General features: G+C 42.3%; 1 protein-coding gene across 1 annotated transcript in view; it reads left to right on the top strand.

The window, feature by feature from the left end:
* LOC132834231 (mitochondrial adenyl nucleotide antiporter SLC25A23-like) overlaps window positions 1-17,932 on the top strand; it is a 61,846-nt gene that overhangs the window by 28,458 nt on the left and 15,456 nt on the right. The window contains exons 5-7 of the mRNA XM_060852894.1: window positions 1,853-1,960; window positions 8,071-8,238; window positions 9,292-9,442. Of these exons, the coding sequence (XP_060708877.1) occupies window positions 1,853-1,960; window positions 8,071-8,238; window positions 9,292-9,442 (427 nt within the window). The remainder of the gene's footprint in view (window positions 1-1,852; window positions 1,961-8,070; window positions 8,239-9,291; window positions 9,443-17,932) is intronic.

Genomic DNA, 17,932 nt, shown 5'->3' on the forward strand with positions numbered 1-17,932 from the left:
AACATGATGCACAGAGGCATGGAAGTGATGGAGAATTTGCAGAATCAGAGATAAGTGTTCCTTATTACTGCGTTTCCTATGACTGGGTTGTCATTGTCTTCTCCATTAATATCACTATGTTCCTCATGCTTTAGCATCCAGATTCCATATTTCTTGCTGAAGTTCTATAAATACACACAAATGAAAAATTAGAGGTCATAGAAAGTTTTAGCAGTGTGCAAAACTGCTTCTTCCCTCATGTTCCAGTACTTGGAAGGCTAATGCTAAAACTTCGGAGGTATGGCATTGAGGATACATTAGAGGTTTGGATTAGGAATTGGCTGGCTGAAAGGAGACAGAGGGTAGTAGTTGATGGATTATGTTCATCTTGGAGCGCAGTTACTAGCGGTGTACCACAAGGATCTGTTTTGGGACCATTGCTTTTTGTTATCTTTATAAATGATCTAGAGGAAGGACTTGAAAGCTGGGTAAGCAAGTTTGCGGATGACACAAAAGTCGGTGGAGTTGTGGATAGTGAGGAAGGAAGTGGTAGGTTACAGCGGGATATAGATAAGTTGCAGAGCTGGGCGGAAATGTGGCAAATGGAATTCAATGTAGCTAAGTGCGAAGTCGTTCACTTTGGTAGGAATAACAAGATGATGGATTACTGGGCTAATGGTAGGCTACTTGGTAGTGTGGATGAGCAGAGGGATCTTGGTGTCTATGTACACAGATCTCTGAAAGTTGCCACCCAGGTAAATAGTGCTGTGAGGAAGGCATATGGTGTACTGGGCTTTATTGGCAGAGGAATTGAGTTCCGGAGTCCTGAGGTCATGTTGCAGTTGTATAAGACTCTGGTGAGGCCTCATCTGGAGTATTGTGTGCAGTTTTGGTCGCCATACTATAGGAAGGATGTGGAAGATTTAAAACGAGTGCAGAGGAGGTTTATCAGGATGTTGCCTGGAATGGTAGGAAAATCTTATGAGGAAAGGCTGAGGCACTTGGGGCTGTTCTCATTGGAGAAGAGAAGGTTTAGGGGAGATCTGATAGAAGTGTATAAGATGATTAGGGGTTTAGATAGGGTAGATACTAAGAACCTTTTACCGCTAATGGAGTCAGGTGTTACTAGGGGACATAGCTTTAAATTAAGGGGTGGTAGGTATAGGACAGATGTTAGGGGTAGATTCTTCACACAGCGGGTTGTGAGTTCATGGAATGCCCTGCCCGTATCAGTGGTGAACTCTCCTTCTTTATGTTCATTTAAGCGGGCATTGGATAGGCATTTGGAAGTTATTGGGCTAGTATAGGTTAGGTAGGACTCGGTCGGCGCAACATCGAGGGCCGAAGGGCCTGTACTGCGCTGTATCCTTCTATGTTCTATGTTCTATGTACTTAATTCTTCACAGTCTCCCTTGTGGCAAATTTTGGAATTGCTCCTGGAGAATGTGGGGTCAATAAGCTTTGATCCATTGAGAGGCATGATTCCAAAGCCAACAATCTCACTTGTCATAGTGTATAGGAGTGTGCAGATAGATTGATTAGCCATGGGAAATGCAGGGTTACAGGGGTAGGACAGGGGAGTGGGATGCACTTCAGAGGGTTGGTATGGACTCGATGGGCCAAATGGCCTGCTTCTACACTGTAGGGATTCTATGATTCTACTTTATTGTACTCTGGGATATGTGATTTCCTGCTTTTATTGGAAGCCTTCTGTAATGACTTACTCAAATGTTAGTGATTACAGGTGTTCATTCATACTTGATTGTCATCAGGCAAGCTCACGAAATTAACAGAAAAGCATTAGATGTTATTAAATTAATTACATAAGAATGATTATTATGAAGGTATTCTCTTGTTCTGCATTTTTGAACAGTATAAGAAGTTTTTTGATGATAGCCACTCCAAGCTAGATATCCATCAACGCTTTTTAGCAGGATCGCTCGCTGGGGTTACTGCTCAGACCATCGTCTATCCAATGGAGGTAGGGACTCTCCGAACTTGCTGTTTTTCAATCTGACACTAAAACTAAAACTAGGTATTGTGGAAGGAAAAGTTTTACTTGGTGGCTGCTTGGAAATATACTGGATAAAAAAATTCAGTTTGTAATTACTCATTTTGTTTTTTTTTAACATTTGTACAAACAGCTTGTAGTTTGACCGAATCAGATTGTTTCTGTTGTATGAAGGGAGGATGCTTGGCTGGTGTTTCCACAGGTAAATATGCACCACACAGTGTAAAATGTTGCCAGTGACAGCAGGAAAATTCCTTGTATGATCCAGGCTAATGTTAGTAACTCTCACAGTGTAATTCTGGTAATATTAATGGCTAAGGAAGAAATGGCTGCCCCTGCTCCCGGTCATTATCTTCAGAGTCCAGTCATTCTGCAATATTTGTTTATATCTATATGTGAAAAGTTTTGCAAGTCAACATATAACAACTGAATCAGGAGTCTATGTTTTAGAATCCTAGATTAGAATCACAGAATCTTACAGCAGCGACTGAGGCAATTCAGCCTGGCGTACCTCTTCCCATGTCTTTTACCATGTCTGTCAAATTTATGGAGTCAGAAAGTGAATATCACATTCAGTTTGCAAGTGAGAAATGTGAATCTGTAAGTAACTTCTTAAACTCATTCATAATATATTCCATTAAGAGAAAAGATTGAAGAACAATGCTATCAAAATAAATCTAAAAGCATAGAATGCTTTGAAAATTAGTGGTAGGCAGAGTAATGCTTTTAATGAGGTCAGCCAGATGGATGACATAGAATATGAATTCCCTGATTGAGGCTGTTAGTTTGGTCCAGTCAGGGAGCTCTGGCTGACATATCAACAGGTGTGTCAGAAGTTCTGTTCATTCTGAGAGCTGGGTCTGAGGAAGCTGGATCAGTATCAAGGATTTTCCATGTGTAAATAATGGGTGACTTGGTGATGGGATATTGGCCTCTGTGAACTTGTTTCAGTGCAGCAAGAGAAAAGCACACTCTTGAAGAAATTTCCTCACAATCGTCATTTTTGAATTAGGGTAATCATCATGCCGTTATTTGGTAAGCATGACTCTTCAATCCTGCCAGTTAAGACTGGGCCTAGTAGGTGGAAAGAATGCATTATTTCTTATAGGGAAATTGCATAGGGGCACGCAAAAAGCAACAAGTAATCCTCCTGACAGCTTGTGGAGCTCTTTTGGATATTTGGAGCCTAACTTTTCTTGAAGTATCAAAAACTAAATCCTTTTAAGTGCAGTTGGATTTAAGAAAGCAATGTTATGACCCCAAGCTTCCACTAATTCTAAAATACTATAGGTTTTAATAATCAATTCAAGAACCAGGGGACTCCGTATGGGGATTTTTGACTAGGCTAAGGTGACTGACAGAGGCATGTATGTGACTTTGATTTAGTACTTAATGAGATGCTGAGGGACTGTTTGGTATGTGGGATTAATGATGTAACCATGCAAAAAGTGCCTACTAGCTGAAGCCCATCTAGACTTCTAACAGGCACCGCAATTGGCTTTATCTTTTGAATATGTGGCAAGTGGAGCATATGAGTTACATGGTATTCTAATGGAAGCAGACAGCCTCGCCACTCTAACTGAGGTGGGGAACACCAAATGATTGAAGACAATGGCATAGACTCACCCAGGACATATAAAAGAGGGATTCTTGGTCAGCCCACAGCAAAACCCCAAAACAAAGCCAAGCCTCAGTCAAAAGGATAAAATTTTCTTCAGGATGTGGGACAGCAAGCTATTATATTTGTTGCTGATATACAGACCCAAGACAGCAAAGGAATCCCACTAGACCTGAATTGAATAATAGAACTCATAGTCCAATATCCAGGAGTACACCCCAGAAAGTCCACCTACATTTGGTTTAAAACAGTTGCTTAAATGGTCACCAGGTTCCAATGGAAGTCGATACTGGCACAGTCATTTCAGTGATTGCAAAACTAATCTTTAACAAAATTCACTGTGGACTCCAACTCCCAAGTTTGTGCAAGACTCAGCTAGACTGAGAATCTTTTCCAAGGAACCTTTACAGATTAAAGATACAACTTTACAGAGGGATCTTGTGATCCATGTCATAGATCCCTCAAAGTTGCCACCCAAATTGATAGGCTTGTTAAGATGTATGGTTTGTTGGCTTTCATAAGCAAGGGGATTGTGTTTAAGAGCCATGCGGTTATGCTGCAGCTCTATAAAGCTCTAGTTAGACCACTCTTAAAATATTGAGTTCAGTTCTGGTCACCTCATTATAGGAAGCTTTAGAAAAGGTTTAGAGGAGATTTACAGGATGCTGCCTGAACTGGAAGGCATGTCTTATAAATAAAGGTTGAGGGAGCTAGGGCTTTTCTCATTGGAATGAAGAAAGATGCGAGGTGACTTGATAGAGACGTACAAGATGATGAGAGGCATAGATAGAATGGATAGCCAGAGACTTTTTCCCAGGGCAGAAATGGCTATCACAGGGGAGCATAATTTTAAGGTGATTGGAGCAAAGTTTAGGGGAGATGTCAGAGATGGGTTCTTTACTCAGAGTGGCGGGTGCGTGGAATGCCCTGCCAGCAGTGGTAGTAGAGTCAGAGACATGAGAGACATTTAAACAAGTTTTGAAGAGGCACATCGATGATAGTAAAATGGAAGATATGTAGGTAGTTTGATCTTAGAGTAGGATAAATGCTCGGCACATCATTGAGGGCTGAAGGGCCTGTACTGTGTTACACTGTTCTATGTTCTAACTTCAGTTCCAGTTTCTCATGAGAAGCAGCTGGTTAAGTTATCACTGATGGTAGTAAAAAAACTCAGGCCCAAGCTTGATGGGGCAGAATTGGTTGAGAAAGATTCATCTAGATTGCCACAACATCTTTTGATTAGCACATAGAACATTACAGCGCAGTAATTCGGCCCGAGAATCTGAAGCTCATCTAACCTTTATTCTATTCCGTTATCATCCATATGTTTATCCAATGACCATTTAAATGCCCTTAAAGTTGGCGAGACTACTGTTGCAGGCACCGCGTTCCACACCCCTACTACTCTCTGAGTAAAGAACCTACCTCTGACATCTGTCCTACACTTACTACCCCTCAATTTAAAGCTTTGTCCCCGAATGCTAGACGTCACCATCCAAGGAAAAAGGCACTCACTATCCACTCAATCTAATCCTCTGATCATTCGTATGTTAGAAAATGGTTGCCTGAGTGAAGTCCTAATTAAATGCCAGGAAATTTTCAGGGAGATCTCAGGACTATCAAAAGAGCTAAGACAATCTTATATGTTGACAAGAAAGCAATTCCACGATTCTGCAAGGCCCGCCCAATGCCTTTTGCCTTGTGGGCAAAAGTAGAGGCAAAAATCAGAAGACCGGAAAGCAAAAGAATCATCAAACCAGACTAGTTTGTAAAATGGGCAACAGGAAATGGAACACCACAGTTGACTAGTGGTTCGGTTTTTTTACCCAATCTCTCGCATAGATGATTTATCCACACAGCTGGCAGGGGTGCTATCCTTTACAAAGCTGGATACAAGCCATGAGTACTTGCAATTGCAGTTCAACAAGGATTCCCAGATGTAATCTACTTGGGTTATAGATTCGTCATAGTGACACAGTAAGTTCAGGTGTTGACATCCGATCTCTGCCTCAATGGCATTGGGGTATTATGAGCTCGTTGGTGGCCCAGTGAAGTGGAATGTCAAATGGTGTATGTATTCAGGACTTTGGCTAATGTAGAATGTAAATTTGCCCAGACAGTGATGGAAAGTTTGGCAGTCTTTTTTTTATTAGATTAGATTCCCTACAGTGTGGAAACAGGCCCTTCAGCCCAACAAGTCCACACCGACCCTCCAAAGAGAAACCCACCCAGAACCATTCCCCTTTGACTAATGCACCTACCACTATGGGCAGTTTAGCATGACCAATTTACCTGACCTGCACATCTTTGAACTGTGGGAGGAAACCAGAGCACCAGAGTGGGCGGCACGGTGGTTAGCACTGCTGTCTCACAGCGCCTGAGACCCGGGTTCAATTCCCGACTCAGGCGACTGACTGTGTGGAGTTTGCACGTTCTCCCCGTGTCTGCGTGGGTTTCCTCCGGGTGCTCCGGTTTCCTCCCACAGTCCAAAGATGTGCGGGTTAGGTGAATTGGCCATGTGTTAGGTTAGGGGTATGGGTGGGTTGCACTTCGGCGGGTCGGTGTGGACTTGTTGGGCCAAAGGGCCTGTTTCCACACTGTAAGTAATCTAATCTAATCTAAGTAATCTAATCACCCAGAGGAAGCCCATGCAGACACGGGGAGAATGTGCAAACTCCACACAGACAGTCACCCGAGGCTGGAATTGAATCTGGGACCTTGGTGCTGTAAGGCAGCATTGCTAACCGCTGAGTCACTGTGCCACACCAATTTCATTAGCTTAAGAGGTCAATAACTCAGCAGGAAGTTCCACCAATACCTTTACGGATATATATTTGTAATAATAAAGTACCACAAATCCCCGCCTAGGTCTAGTTAAAAAGGACAAGACAGTCTATAATCTCAGGCCGAATTCAAAGGTGGTCTCTAATACTAAGTTGGAACACCATCCAGAACCCAAGTAGCAAATATGGATATGCATTGAGTCATCTCCCACTGGCAGAAACACGAGCCATGGTACCACCGTTGGAAGAGTTTGTAACAGTCCCTTTTTTTAAAAAGCTCTTTCCTCTCACCTTAACAACATGCCCTCAGTCTTGAAAACCCCCAACCTAGGGAAAAGACACCTACCATTAAATGTATCTATACCTCTCATGAGTTTATAAGCCTCTATAAGAACACTCGTCAACCTCCTATGCTCCAGTGAAAAAGTCCCAGCTAATTTTTTTTAACTCAAACCTTTCATTATGGTGATAAATCTCTTCTGAGCCCTATGTATTATATATGCAGTAAGAAAATCACTACGCTGCTACTCTTGTACTGTTTTCATTAGCTTAAGAGGTCAATAACTCGACTGAACAGATTTAGGACAATCAACAGAAGAACCAGGAGAAATACAAGGAACAATTTTTATGCAACTTCGGTGGTGGGTTCAGATTCCTTCAAAAAGTGATTTACTAAATACTTGCCAGAGAAAAAACATTAGAGTATGTAGAAAAAGTGGAGAGTGGGCTAACTGGAATATACTTTGAATGACCTTGTACAGATGTAATGGATTTAACAGCCTCTTTTTAATGCTATGCATATCAATTATTCTTTAATTTTAGCTTTAATCTATTTTCTTTGGTACTAATTTGAATGTCACTAGAAACTGTTTATTAAAATACTTCATTTTTCACAATGTAACAATATCTTGCTTTAACATTCCCTCTATGTAGAGAACAATCCAACTTCTCCAGCCCCTCTATATAATAGTGATCTCTCATCACTGATACCAGTTAACCTGCTCTTCAGCATCTGCAAGTCCTTCACTGTGATGTCCAGAATTCCATACAATATTCCAGCTGAGGTCTAACCATAGCTTAAATTCCTTGCTTTTGTACTCTGAACTCCATTTGTAAAGCAAAGGATCCCTGCACCTGCACCATTTTGCCTTTCCTCAGTCTTCCTAAATTACATTTATCATTTCACACTCATCTGCATTAGATTTTATCTTCCACGTATCTGCTCATATTACCAGTATGTTTGAGTGCTATCAAAGACTGCATGTCCCTGTACTTGTGTTTCATTTTATGTGCAAACTTTATGATGATGCCCTCTGTGGCCAAGTAATGAATATATATCTTTGATATTGACTCCTGTCGCATACCTTGCTGCAGTCTGGAATCAACCATTCAATATTACTTAGATAATTTTTTCATCCACAATGCCACTCCCCCTTCAATTCCATGAACTTTAGTTTTGTTGATAAGTCATATCAAATGCACAGCTCTCACCAACACTGTCCCTGGGATATTTTGAATTGCTGTAAATGTCTGCAGCTTGGTAAAATCTCTGGAATTTTATTTTGTCTGTTACATTTGTAAATTCCCTCTAACCCAAAAACAACAAAATGAAATGAAATCTAAACATGTATTATCACTGACAGTCTGACAAGAAGTCTTGCTTCTTTTCTGAACTTTAGGTACTGAAGACAAGACTTGCATTGGGGCACACGGGCGAGTACAAAGGTATCATGGACTGCGCAAGGATCCTTATCAAAAATGAAGGCATCTCTGCCCTTTATGTAGGATACATTCCAAACCTTCTGGGCATCATCCCTTATGCTGGGATTGAGCTTACTGTATATGAAGTAAGTTTCAAAATAAATACAATAGATTTGCATGAAATTGTGTCCCTGTAAAAACTATTCCTTATAAGTAATGTAATTTGGATATTTGGTCCAGTGTCAGTGAGAATACATGGAATTGTGGTGCTCTTGGCCCAGAAGTAATTTGAAAATAACCATGCAGCCTCCTTAGGCTGCTGTACCTCGTCATTGGTACCCTGTCATGTGGTTCTGCACATGGCCTGTGCCATGCTGCCTCTTCACAGTTTATGCCATGCTGCCTCCTCATAACCTTTGTCTGCTCCCAACATGTATCTTCAGGGCTGGAGTGTTTTCCAGCTCTAATATAAAACAAATCTGCAATTCTGGAGATCTCAAATATAAGCCAAAAGAACTGGAGAATCTTGGTCTGCTGGACTTGCTGAGTTTCTCCAGCAGTTGGGTTTTCAGATGTTCAGTATGGGCAACATTTTGTGTTTATTAATAAAAGGGGAAATGACCTCCAAAATATTGACTCAATCTTCTCACTTGCCCTTTATTCTTTGGTCAAGTGTGCATGGTTATTGACAGATTTGGATAGTGGTTAGAAGTGATATGTGTCCTATATATATGCCAGAAAATGCTGACTATGCAATTGAGTCTCTGTCAGTATCATATACATGACTCTGTTGATCCCCAACCCGTCACTTCCACAAACATAAAGACAAAAAGGAGGGAACCTTGTCCAAATCCTCTCCATCCATCTTTGCTATCCTACCACTGATGCACTCAGTAAGAAAACATTCTGTGTCATGTCATACTCTTAATTATACTCAAAACTCTCCAGCAACTAGACAAGGTCCAAGGCTAAAGGTAAGTGTCCTAACAGGGATATTTCACACATCCATCTTCCTACAGTTCCTAGATCCCAGTGACAGCTGTTTAGCCTATACATCAACACAATAATGTAACTGAAAGCACACACTGCAGATTTGTGAACTGACATGTTTGTAAGTACCTTATATTTAGACTTCGTATCTGCTCCTTTCCGTGTTTGAATTATTTTTTATTTGTGTATTTTATTCATATTCAATCAAGAGTGTGAAGAAAGCCTACTGCCAGAGATACGGCCAAAACCCAAGTGACCCTGGAATCATTGTTCATCTTGGCTGTGGCACCATCTCCAGCACCTGTGGTCAGTTGGGCAGTTACCCTCTGGCACTTGTGAGGACCAAAATGCAAGCACACGGTGAGGCCTGTCATATTTCACTACTTTTCAGGTACTAATTCTGTAATGAAGCTTTGCGTGTAAGGGAAAGGCTGTTGCATAATGGTAGTGTCACTGGACTATTAATCCAGAACCCCTAATTTTCTGGGGACATGGGTTTGAATTTCACCATGGTGGCGATGACATTTGAACTGAGGAAAGAAAATCTGAAGTTAAAAGCTAGTCTAATTGCAATCATTTACCCATCATTGTTTGTAGTAAAATCCCACCGATTCACTAAATTCACTTTTGGGAAGGAAATCTGCCCTCCTCATTAACTGGTCTGGCCTACATGTGACCTCAAATCCACAGCAACGTTGATTCATAACTGTCCTCTGAAGTAGCTCAGCAAGCCACTCATTTCACAACAAAAATGATGGCCCAGTCATTTAAAGAATGAATTTAAAAAAAGGATGAATGCAGTGAGTCACTTGCTAAGTAATAATGTTGAGACAGTGGAGTAATTTATTGAAAATTGGATTGTGTTGTTAGAATGTTGTGTACTCAGGTGTTAAATAGTGGCAGGGAATAGGTCAATGCCAAGGCTTATTGACACCCATCTGAAGAGGGATGGATAATTTGGGAAATTTGTTAGGTATATTTGATTCAAAAGATGGAACCGTTCATGTCTGAGAGTTTTATTTTTATGCAAGGCTTTCAGTAAAGGGGTCAAGGTCTGGATGGCAAGGAAGTGAACGAGTTCAGAGGTTTTGGGATTTGATCAGGGCAAGATGGTAGGGTGAAATCAGGGAAGATGGCTACAGGTCGGAGATTGTGAGATATTGTTTAATATACCACAGGGTATGTGTTGGAGATTGCAGGATACTGTTTTATTATTGGTCAATGATGAAACTATTCCTGCTCTTCCTCAAATGTTGTCAAAACTTGATAGATATGATCCTTCTCACTTTGACTTGCCCTTCTTTTTGATACTTGGGAAATCTATTAGTTAAATTGTTCTGTTAAATTGGAGACACACAAAGACCAAAAGTCTTCTATGAATTCACCTACATTCTTTCAAATGATTGTTCACCCTTCCCATCATGTTTTTGCATCCTCATCCTTTGAGCTGATTTATTGCCTCCCATTCCTGATCAGTCTTTGTTAAATGCTGAAATGAATGATTTTGACATGGGTTGGGGTCAGGCTTAGAATTTAGAATATCTAATATTGCATCTGATTCAAGCATATCAGTCATCGGGGTTAAAACTACCTGATTTATTTCTGATTGCCGTTATGGTTATGTTTCAAATGTGAGGTTTTATCAGATGTTTCTGTTTTGGTGACAGTGTTAGAATTTTGGAGCTCTATCGACAGTAAATCTGGTGTTACAACCAAGGCTGGTGGGGTCTCACACTTTACCCATCACAACAAATTTTAAAATTTAACTATGGTGGTGATACGGCCAATTACATAGGCTTGAAACTATACCATAGATTCATAGAATTATACAGTACAGAATGCATGCTTCAGCCCATCGAACTTGCACTGACAAAAAAAACTACTCTAAACCTACACTAGTACCATTGATTTAGTATTTGAAATAATTCAACTAAGCTTCTTTCATCAATAAAGAATAACTGCTGTAGTTGTGGGTGTGTTTGCCAAGTTGGGAAGTTGATTTGCAGATGTTTCATCCCCCGTCTAGGTGACACCTTCAGTCCTTTGCAGCCTCCTGTGAAGTGCTGTTATACTGTGCCTTCTGGAATTTGTTTGGTTACGTTCCTGCTGCTTCCAGTTGCTGGTTCTGGTTATTCGTTGTAGTGGCTGGTCTATTGGGTCTAGGCCTATCTGTCTGTTGATGGAATCTATAGATGAGTGCCATGCTTCTAGAAATTCTCTGGCTGATCTCTGTTTAGGTCTTATCCTATGATCGTTGTGTTGTCCCAGTTGAATTTGTGGTCCTTGTCATTTGTGTGTGTGGCTACTAGGGACAGCTGGTCGTGGCGATCATGGCTAGTTGGTGTTCGTGGATGCAGATTGCTAGTTGTCTGCCTGTTTGTCCTATACAGAGGAACCTCGATTATCCGACATTCGATTGACCAAATTTCGGATGATCTGAACAAGATTGCAAAGTCTCAATGTGTGGCTAACTATGTTATCCGACATCGATTATCCAGCATACGATTACCCAAACGAAATACTTCCTGCCCATATCCTTCGGATAATCAAGGTTCCTCTGTATTGTGTTTCATGCAGTCTTTGCATGGAATATTATAAATTACGTTAGTCTTGCACATGATGGGTACAGGGTCTTTTGTCCTGGTGAGTGTGCCTGTCGGTTTATGGGCTGTTATGAATCCAAACAGTTGGAGAAGTCTGGCTGTTAGTTCTTAGACTTTTTTTATACAAGGTAGCATGGCTGGTGTGTTAAGTCATGGCATGTCCTTGTTTGTTGTTTGTTTGTTAGGCATCTGCAGATGAAGTTGCAGGGATGAAGATGCAGTTCATGGTGAAGACTTAGTAGAGATATGTTCTTCTCTTTGCAGATTGGGAATACTGCAGTGTGTTGTAGCCATTTTGAACAGAGTCCTAGTGCAGCTTCTCTTGTATGTGTTCAGGTGGTTGTTATTGTAGTTCAGGATCTGGTCCGTGTGTGTGGCTTTCCTATACACTCATGTAGTGCATTCATTGTTCTGTGTTCTTTCTACCATCACACCCAGAAATGGGAGTTGGTTATTGGTTTCCTCCTCTCTTGTAAGTCTGATCCATGTGAGCATGGTTATGATAATCCGATGTGTGTTCTTGATCTCTATTTTCTTAATAATTACAAAAGTGTTGTCCATGTATCTGATCCAGAGTTTGGGTCAGATTTGTGGAAGGGTATTTCTTTCAGTCTTTGCATCACCACTTCCGCTATAAACCCAGAGATGAGTGAGCCCATAGATGTTCCATTGATCTGTTTATATATTTAACTGTTGAATGCGAAGTGCGTTGTCAAGCACAGGTCTAGAAGTTTGAGCATGCAGTCCTTGTTGATAGGTTTCTAGTTGTGCATCTGTTCTGTTTATCCAGGAAGTTGCTATTGTCTTTTTGGCTAGAGTTTTGTCAATTGATGTGAACAGTGCCGTTAAGCGCGTGAGACCATTGCTTCATCCTTGTCTATATTTATGTTCTTGATGTCTTTTAGGAATTTCTGTGATGATTGTATGGAGTATTTGGACCCACTGATAAGGCCTCCAAGCCCTCTGTTTCTTCGTCTCCCGCTGACCCAATCAGTACCCCTCCACTGACACACTCATTCGATTGGCAGACTGGTCTTCACCCTCAACAACCTCTCCTTCGAAACCTCCCACTTTCTTCAGACCAAAGGAATAGCCATGAACACATGCATGTGCCCTAGCTATGCTTGCATCTTCAAGGAATACGTGGAACAGTCCACCTTCTGGTCTTACCACTCCCAACCTTTTCCTCTGCTACAGAGGTTGAAGAGTTCATCAACTTCACCACTACCTTCTATTCTGACCTTAAGTTCACCTGCACTATCTTAGACATCTCCCTTACCCCCATCCCGGACCTCTCCGTCTCAATCTCGGGTGACCGACTCAACATGGACAGCTATTTCAAACTCACCGACTCCCACAGCTACCTGGACTATGCATCCTCCCATTCCACCCCCATATAAAAACACAATCCTTTACTCCCAATTCCTTCGCCTCCACCATATCTGCTCCCAGGAGCTACAAATCCACTCCAGACATCCCAGATAGCCTCCTATTTCAAGGACTGCAATTACCCCTTCCACATGATCAACAATCCACCATCTCCACCACTTCCTGCAGTTCTGTTCTTGAACCCCTCCAACCACAACAAGGATAGAACCTCCCTTCCACCCCCAACCCCAAACCCCACCTCCGGTCACCACCTTCCACCCCACCAACCTCCGGACAAAGCACATTATCATCTGCTATTTCTGTCACTTGCAATCAGATCTCGCCACTAGAGATATATTCCCTTCCCCATCCCTATCTGTGTTCAGCGGAGACCATTCCCTCTGACTCTCTCGTTAGGCCCACCGTATCCCAGATTCAACCCTCCAAGTCAGCACTGCTGTCTTAAACTGTCCTTCCTGTCCATTTTCCTTCCCACCTCTCCCCTCCACCATCTCTGCCAACCTATCACTATCACCCCTCATCTGCATCTACCTAATGCCTTCCCAGCTACCTTCCTCCCACCTACACCCTTCTTTTTATGTCTCAGCTCCCTTTCCTGTCCCACATTCCTGATGAAGGGCTTATGCCCGAAACGTCGACTCTCCTCCTCCTCAGATGCTGCTTGAGTTGCTGTGCTTTTCCAGCACCACACTTTTCGCCTCTGATCTCCAACATCTTCAGGGGCAGCACAGTGGGCTCAGTGGTTAGCACTGCTGCCTTACAGCGCCACGGACCCAGGTTCAATTCCAGACTCGGGCAACTGTCTGTATGGACTTTGCACATTCTCCCCATGTCTGCGTGGGTTTTCTCCAGATGCTCTGGTATCCTCCCAAAAACCAAAGATGTGCTGGTTAGGTAAATTAGCCATGCTAAATTGCCCATAATGTTCAGGGATGTGTAGGTTACCTGTTTCAGTCAGGAGTAAATGTGGCATAATAGGGTAGGGAAATGGGTGAGTTACTTTTTGGAGGGTCAGTGTGGACTTGTTGAGCCAACGGGTTTGTTTCCACACTGTAGGGATTCTATGAAAGCACCTGCAGTCCTCACTTTCTCCTATTTATCACAAATACAACTTCATAGAGTCATAGAGATGTAAAGCAGGGAAACAGACCCTTTGATCCAACTTGTCCATGCCAATCAGAAATCCTAAAACAAATAATAAGGATAATGGATTTCTGATTGGCATGGACAAGTTGGATCAAAGGGTCTGTTTCCCTGCTTTACATCTCTATGACTCTATGAAGTTGTATTTGTGATAAACTAGGAAAATGTGAGGACTGCAGATGCTGCCATAGAATCCCTACAGTGTGGAAACAGGCCCGTTGGCTCAACAAATCCACACCAACCCTCCAAAAAGCATCTCATCCATTGCCCTACCTTATTACTCCATACTTACTCCTGACTAATGCAGCTAACCTATGACTTGGAGATGCTGGTGTTGGACTGGGTGTACAAAGTTAAAAATCATACAACACCAGGTTATAGTCCAACAGGTTTATTTGGAAGCACTAGCTTTTGGAGTACTGCTCCTTCATCAGGTAGTTGCTCTGATGAACTACCTGATGAAGGAGCAGCACTCTGAAAGTTAGTGCTTCCAAGTAAACCTGTTGGACTATAACCTGGTGTTGTATGATTTTTAACTTTGCACCTAACCTACACATCCCTGAACACTATGGGCAGTTATCCTAAATTAAGCTAGTCCCGTTTGCCAGCATTTAGTCTATATCCTTCTAAACCATTCTGATTCATGTACCCATTCAGATGCCTTTTAAATGTTGTAATCATACCAGTGTCCACCACTTCTTCTGGCAGCTCATTCCACACACATACAGTACTCTGTGTGAAAAAAAAGCCCCTTAGGTTCCTTTTAAATCTTTTCTTTCTCAACTTAAACCTATGCCCTCTAGTTCTGGATTCCCCTACCAAGGGGAAAAGACCTTGGCTATTAACCCTATCAATGCCCTTCATGATTTTATTAACTTGCCCCTCTTTTTTTTTAGCTTAATTAAGGAAACATGCAAAGATTATTGACAAAAACTTGGATTCTGCAAAAAACAGAAATATCCCAACATCCCAAAGTTAAGCTGAGGCAAATATGTGTAGCAGACAATTGTAGAATAACTACAGTGTGGTAACAGATCATATGGCCTAACAAGTCCACACTGACCCTCCGAAGAGTAATCCATCCAGACCCATTCCCCTATCCTATTATTCTATATTTACCCTGGTTAATGCACCTAACTTACACATCCCTAAACACTATGGGCAATTTAGCATAGCCAATTCACTTAACCTGCATATCTTTGGATTGTGGGAGGAAACCAGAGCACCCGGAGGAAACCCAGGCAGACACGGGGAGAATGTGCAAACTCCACACAGACTGAGGCTGGAATCAAATGTGGATCCCTGGCATTGTGAGGCAGCAGTGCTGACCGCTGAGCCACCATGCCACCATGATAGATGAACCAAATCAAATAGCATCAAACAGATCCCATGGATTTCACAGCAATTCTGCATCTTGAAGAAGTTAGCAACATTGTGAGGCACCTAATTTCACTAAACCTTCACAAGGGATTACAATTCTTCACCTTTGACCTGGCCTTGAAACTCTCATACTAACTGCTCCATTTCTAGACTACCTCACTAGATGCTCACCTCCTCGTGTTCTTGCGCTTCTTCTTCCTTTCCTGGGAATATGCTCTGCTGTATTATGGAAACAGCATTCAGCACTAGTTTTTCACAAACAACAAGCTCCACCTAGGTGAAAGTGAGGACTTGCAGATGCTGAAGGTCAGAGTTAAGATTAGAGTGGTGCTGGTAAAGCAGAGCAGGTCAGGCAGGAAAATCGTCATCCGTGGAGGAGGAAAATCGTCATTTTGGGTAGGAGCTCCTCATCAGGAATGAGGCTGGGAGCCTCCAGGGTGGAAAAATAAATGGGAGGGGGGTGAGGCTAGGGAGAAGGTAGCTAAGAGTGCAATAGGTGGATGGAGGTGGGGATAGGTCGGAGAGGAGGGTGGAGTGGATAGGTGGGAAGGAAGATTGGCAGGTAGGACAGACCATGAGGATGGTGCTGAGCTGGAAGGTTAGAACTGGGGTAAGGTGGGGGGAGGAGAAATGAGGAAACTGGTGAAGTCCACATTGATACCCTGGATTTGAAGTATTCCAAGGTAGAAGATGAGGCGTTCTTCCTCCAGGCAGTGGGCAGTGAGGGAATGGTGGTGAAGGAGGCCCCGGGCCTGCAAGTCCTCAACAGAGTGGGAGGGGGGGCTTTGAAATATTCAGCCACGGAGCTGTGGGGTTGATTGGTGCGGGTGTCCCAGAGGTGTTCCTTAAAGTGCTCTGCAAGAAGGCATCCAGTCTCCAGGGGGCACCTTCCCCTGCCACCACAGGAATTGCTAAACTTGCACCCACATCTCCCCCATCACCTCAATCCAAGGCCTCAAAGGAGCCTTCTACATCCATCAAAGTTTCACCTGCACTTCCACAAATGTCATTTATTGTATCTGTTGCTCCTGATGCGGTCTCCTCTACAACGGGGAGACTGATCGCCTTCTCGCAGAGCCTTTCAGGGAGCATCTCTACACCATCCTCATGACCTGTCTTACCTGCCAATCTTCCTTCCCACCTATCTGCTCCACCTTCCTCTCCGACCTATCACCTTCATCCCCACCTCCATCCACCTATTGCATTCTTAGCTACCTTCTTCCCAGGCCCACCTCCCTCCCATTTATCTCTCCACCCTCGGATGCTGCCTGACTGCTGTGCTTTTCCAGCACCACTCTAAACAAACATCACCTAGCAAGTTCTGCCCCAGCTTTGTTGTCAGAGCTCAGATGTTGAAGAAAAACTGCTTCTGTGATTTCAACCTCACTCTCTGCTGTATTGAAATTGTGTATCACCTTCTTTCAAGCTCTTAGATGTCCCTGAACACCAACTATGTACAATCCATGTACTTCATTGCTATTAATTGTATGAAGGCGTTTTCACAACTCCTAGGAATTACCTGAATTGCAGGACACAGTACTATTCATCCACTCGAGATGTCTCTCAGACCTAACTTCCCAGAATCCACACAGTTGCCTTTAGCAGCCCTGCCTAACATGAAGTCTTCTTCACAGTTAACTGTCACCCTAGAACTTCTTTTCAGCAAAATCTGAACTGTTTTGAGTGACCTACTGAACGTAATTAATGTTTTGAAACAGTGAAATGCAGCAATATTAGAATTTCATATTCCTAAATAATGCCATTTCCACAGAATGCAAGCTTATAGTGCAAATTGCATATAACAGAAGAAAGGAATTTGTCACATTATGGTTTGATTTTTAAAGATTACAGAGGGAGTAGTTTTTTCATTGGAAGAAAATACACAGTGTACTTGTAGACAATGCTAGAAATATTTGTGTAGACAGCAGATAGCCTGTTCATCTCCAAAGTCCCATGAAGGTATTGAAAAAAAATGCGTTTGTGTAAATAATTAGAACTTAATTGTCCATTTGATTTCAAATGGAACAGAGTAAGGAGTTTTAACAATAGTTAATTAGCATTTCTAACTGCATTCAAAATTCAAGTGATTCATGCTGCAAGAGATGTAGCTTTGAAAGGTGTATAGAGTCATAGAGATGTACAGCATGGCAACAAATCCTTCAGTCCAACCCATCTGCACTGACCAGATTATCTTAAATTATCTATCCCCATTTGCCAGCATTTGGACCATATCTCCCCTAATCCTTCCTATTCATATATTCATCCAGATGCCTTTTTAATGTTGTAATTGTACCAGCCTCCACCACCTCCTCTGGCAGCTCACTTCATATGCGCA

The sequence above is a fragment of the Hemiscyllium ocellatum genome, chromosome 39 (genome assembly GCF_020745735.1).
Source record: "Hemiscyllium ocellatum isolate sHemOce1 chromosome 39, sHemOce1.pat.X.cur, whole genome shotgun sequence".
In the NCBI taxonomy this organism is placed as follows: domain Eukaryota; kingdom Metazoa; phylum Chordata; class Chondrichthyes; order Orectolobiformes; family Hemiscylliidae; genus Hemiscyllium; species Hemiscyllium ocellatum.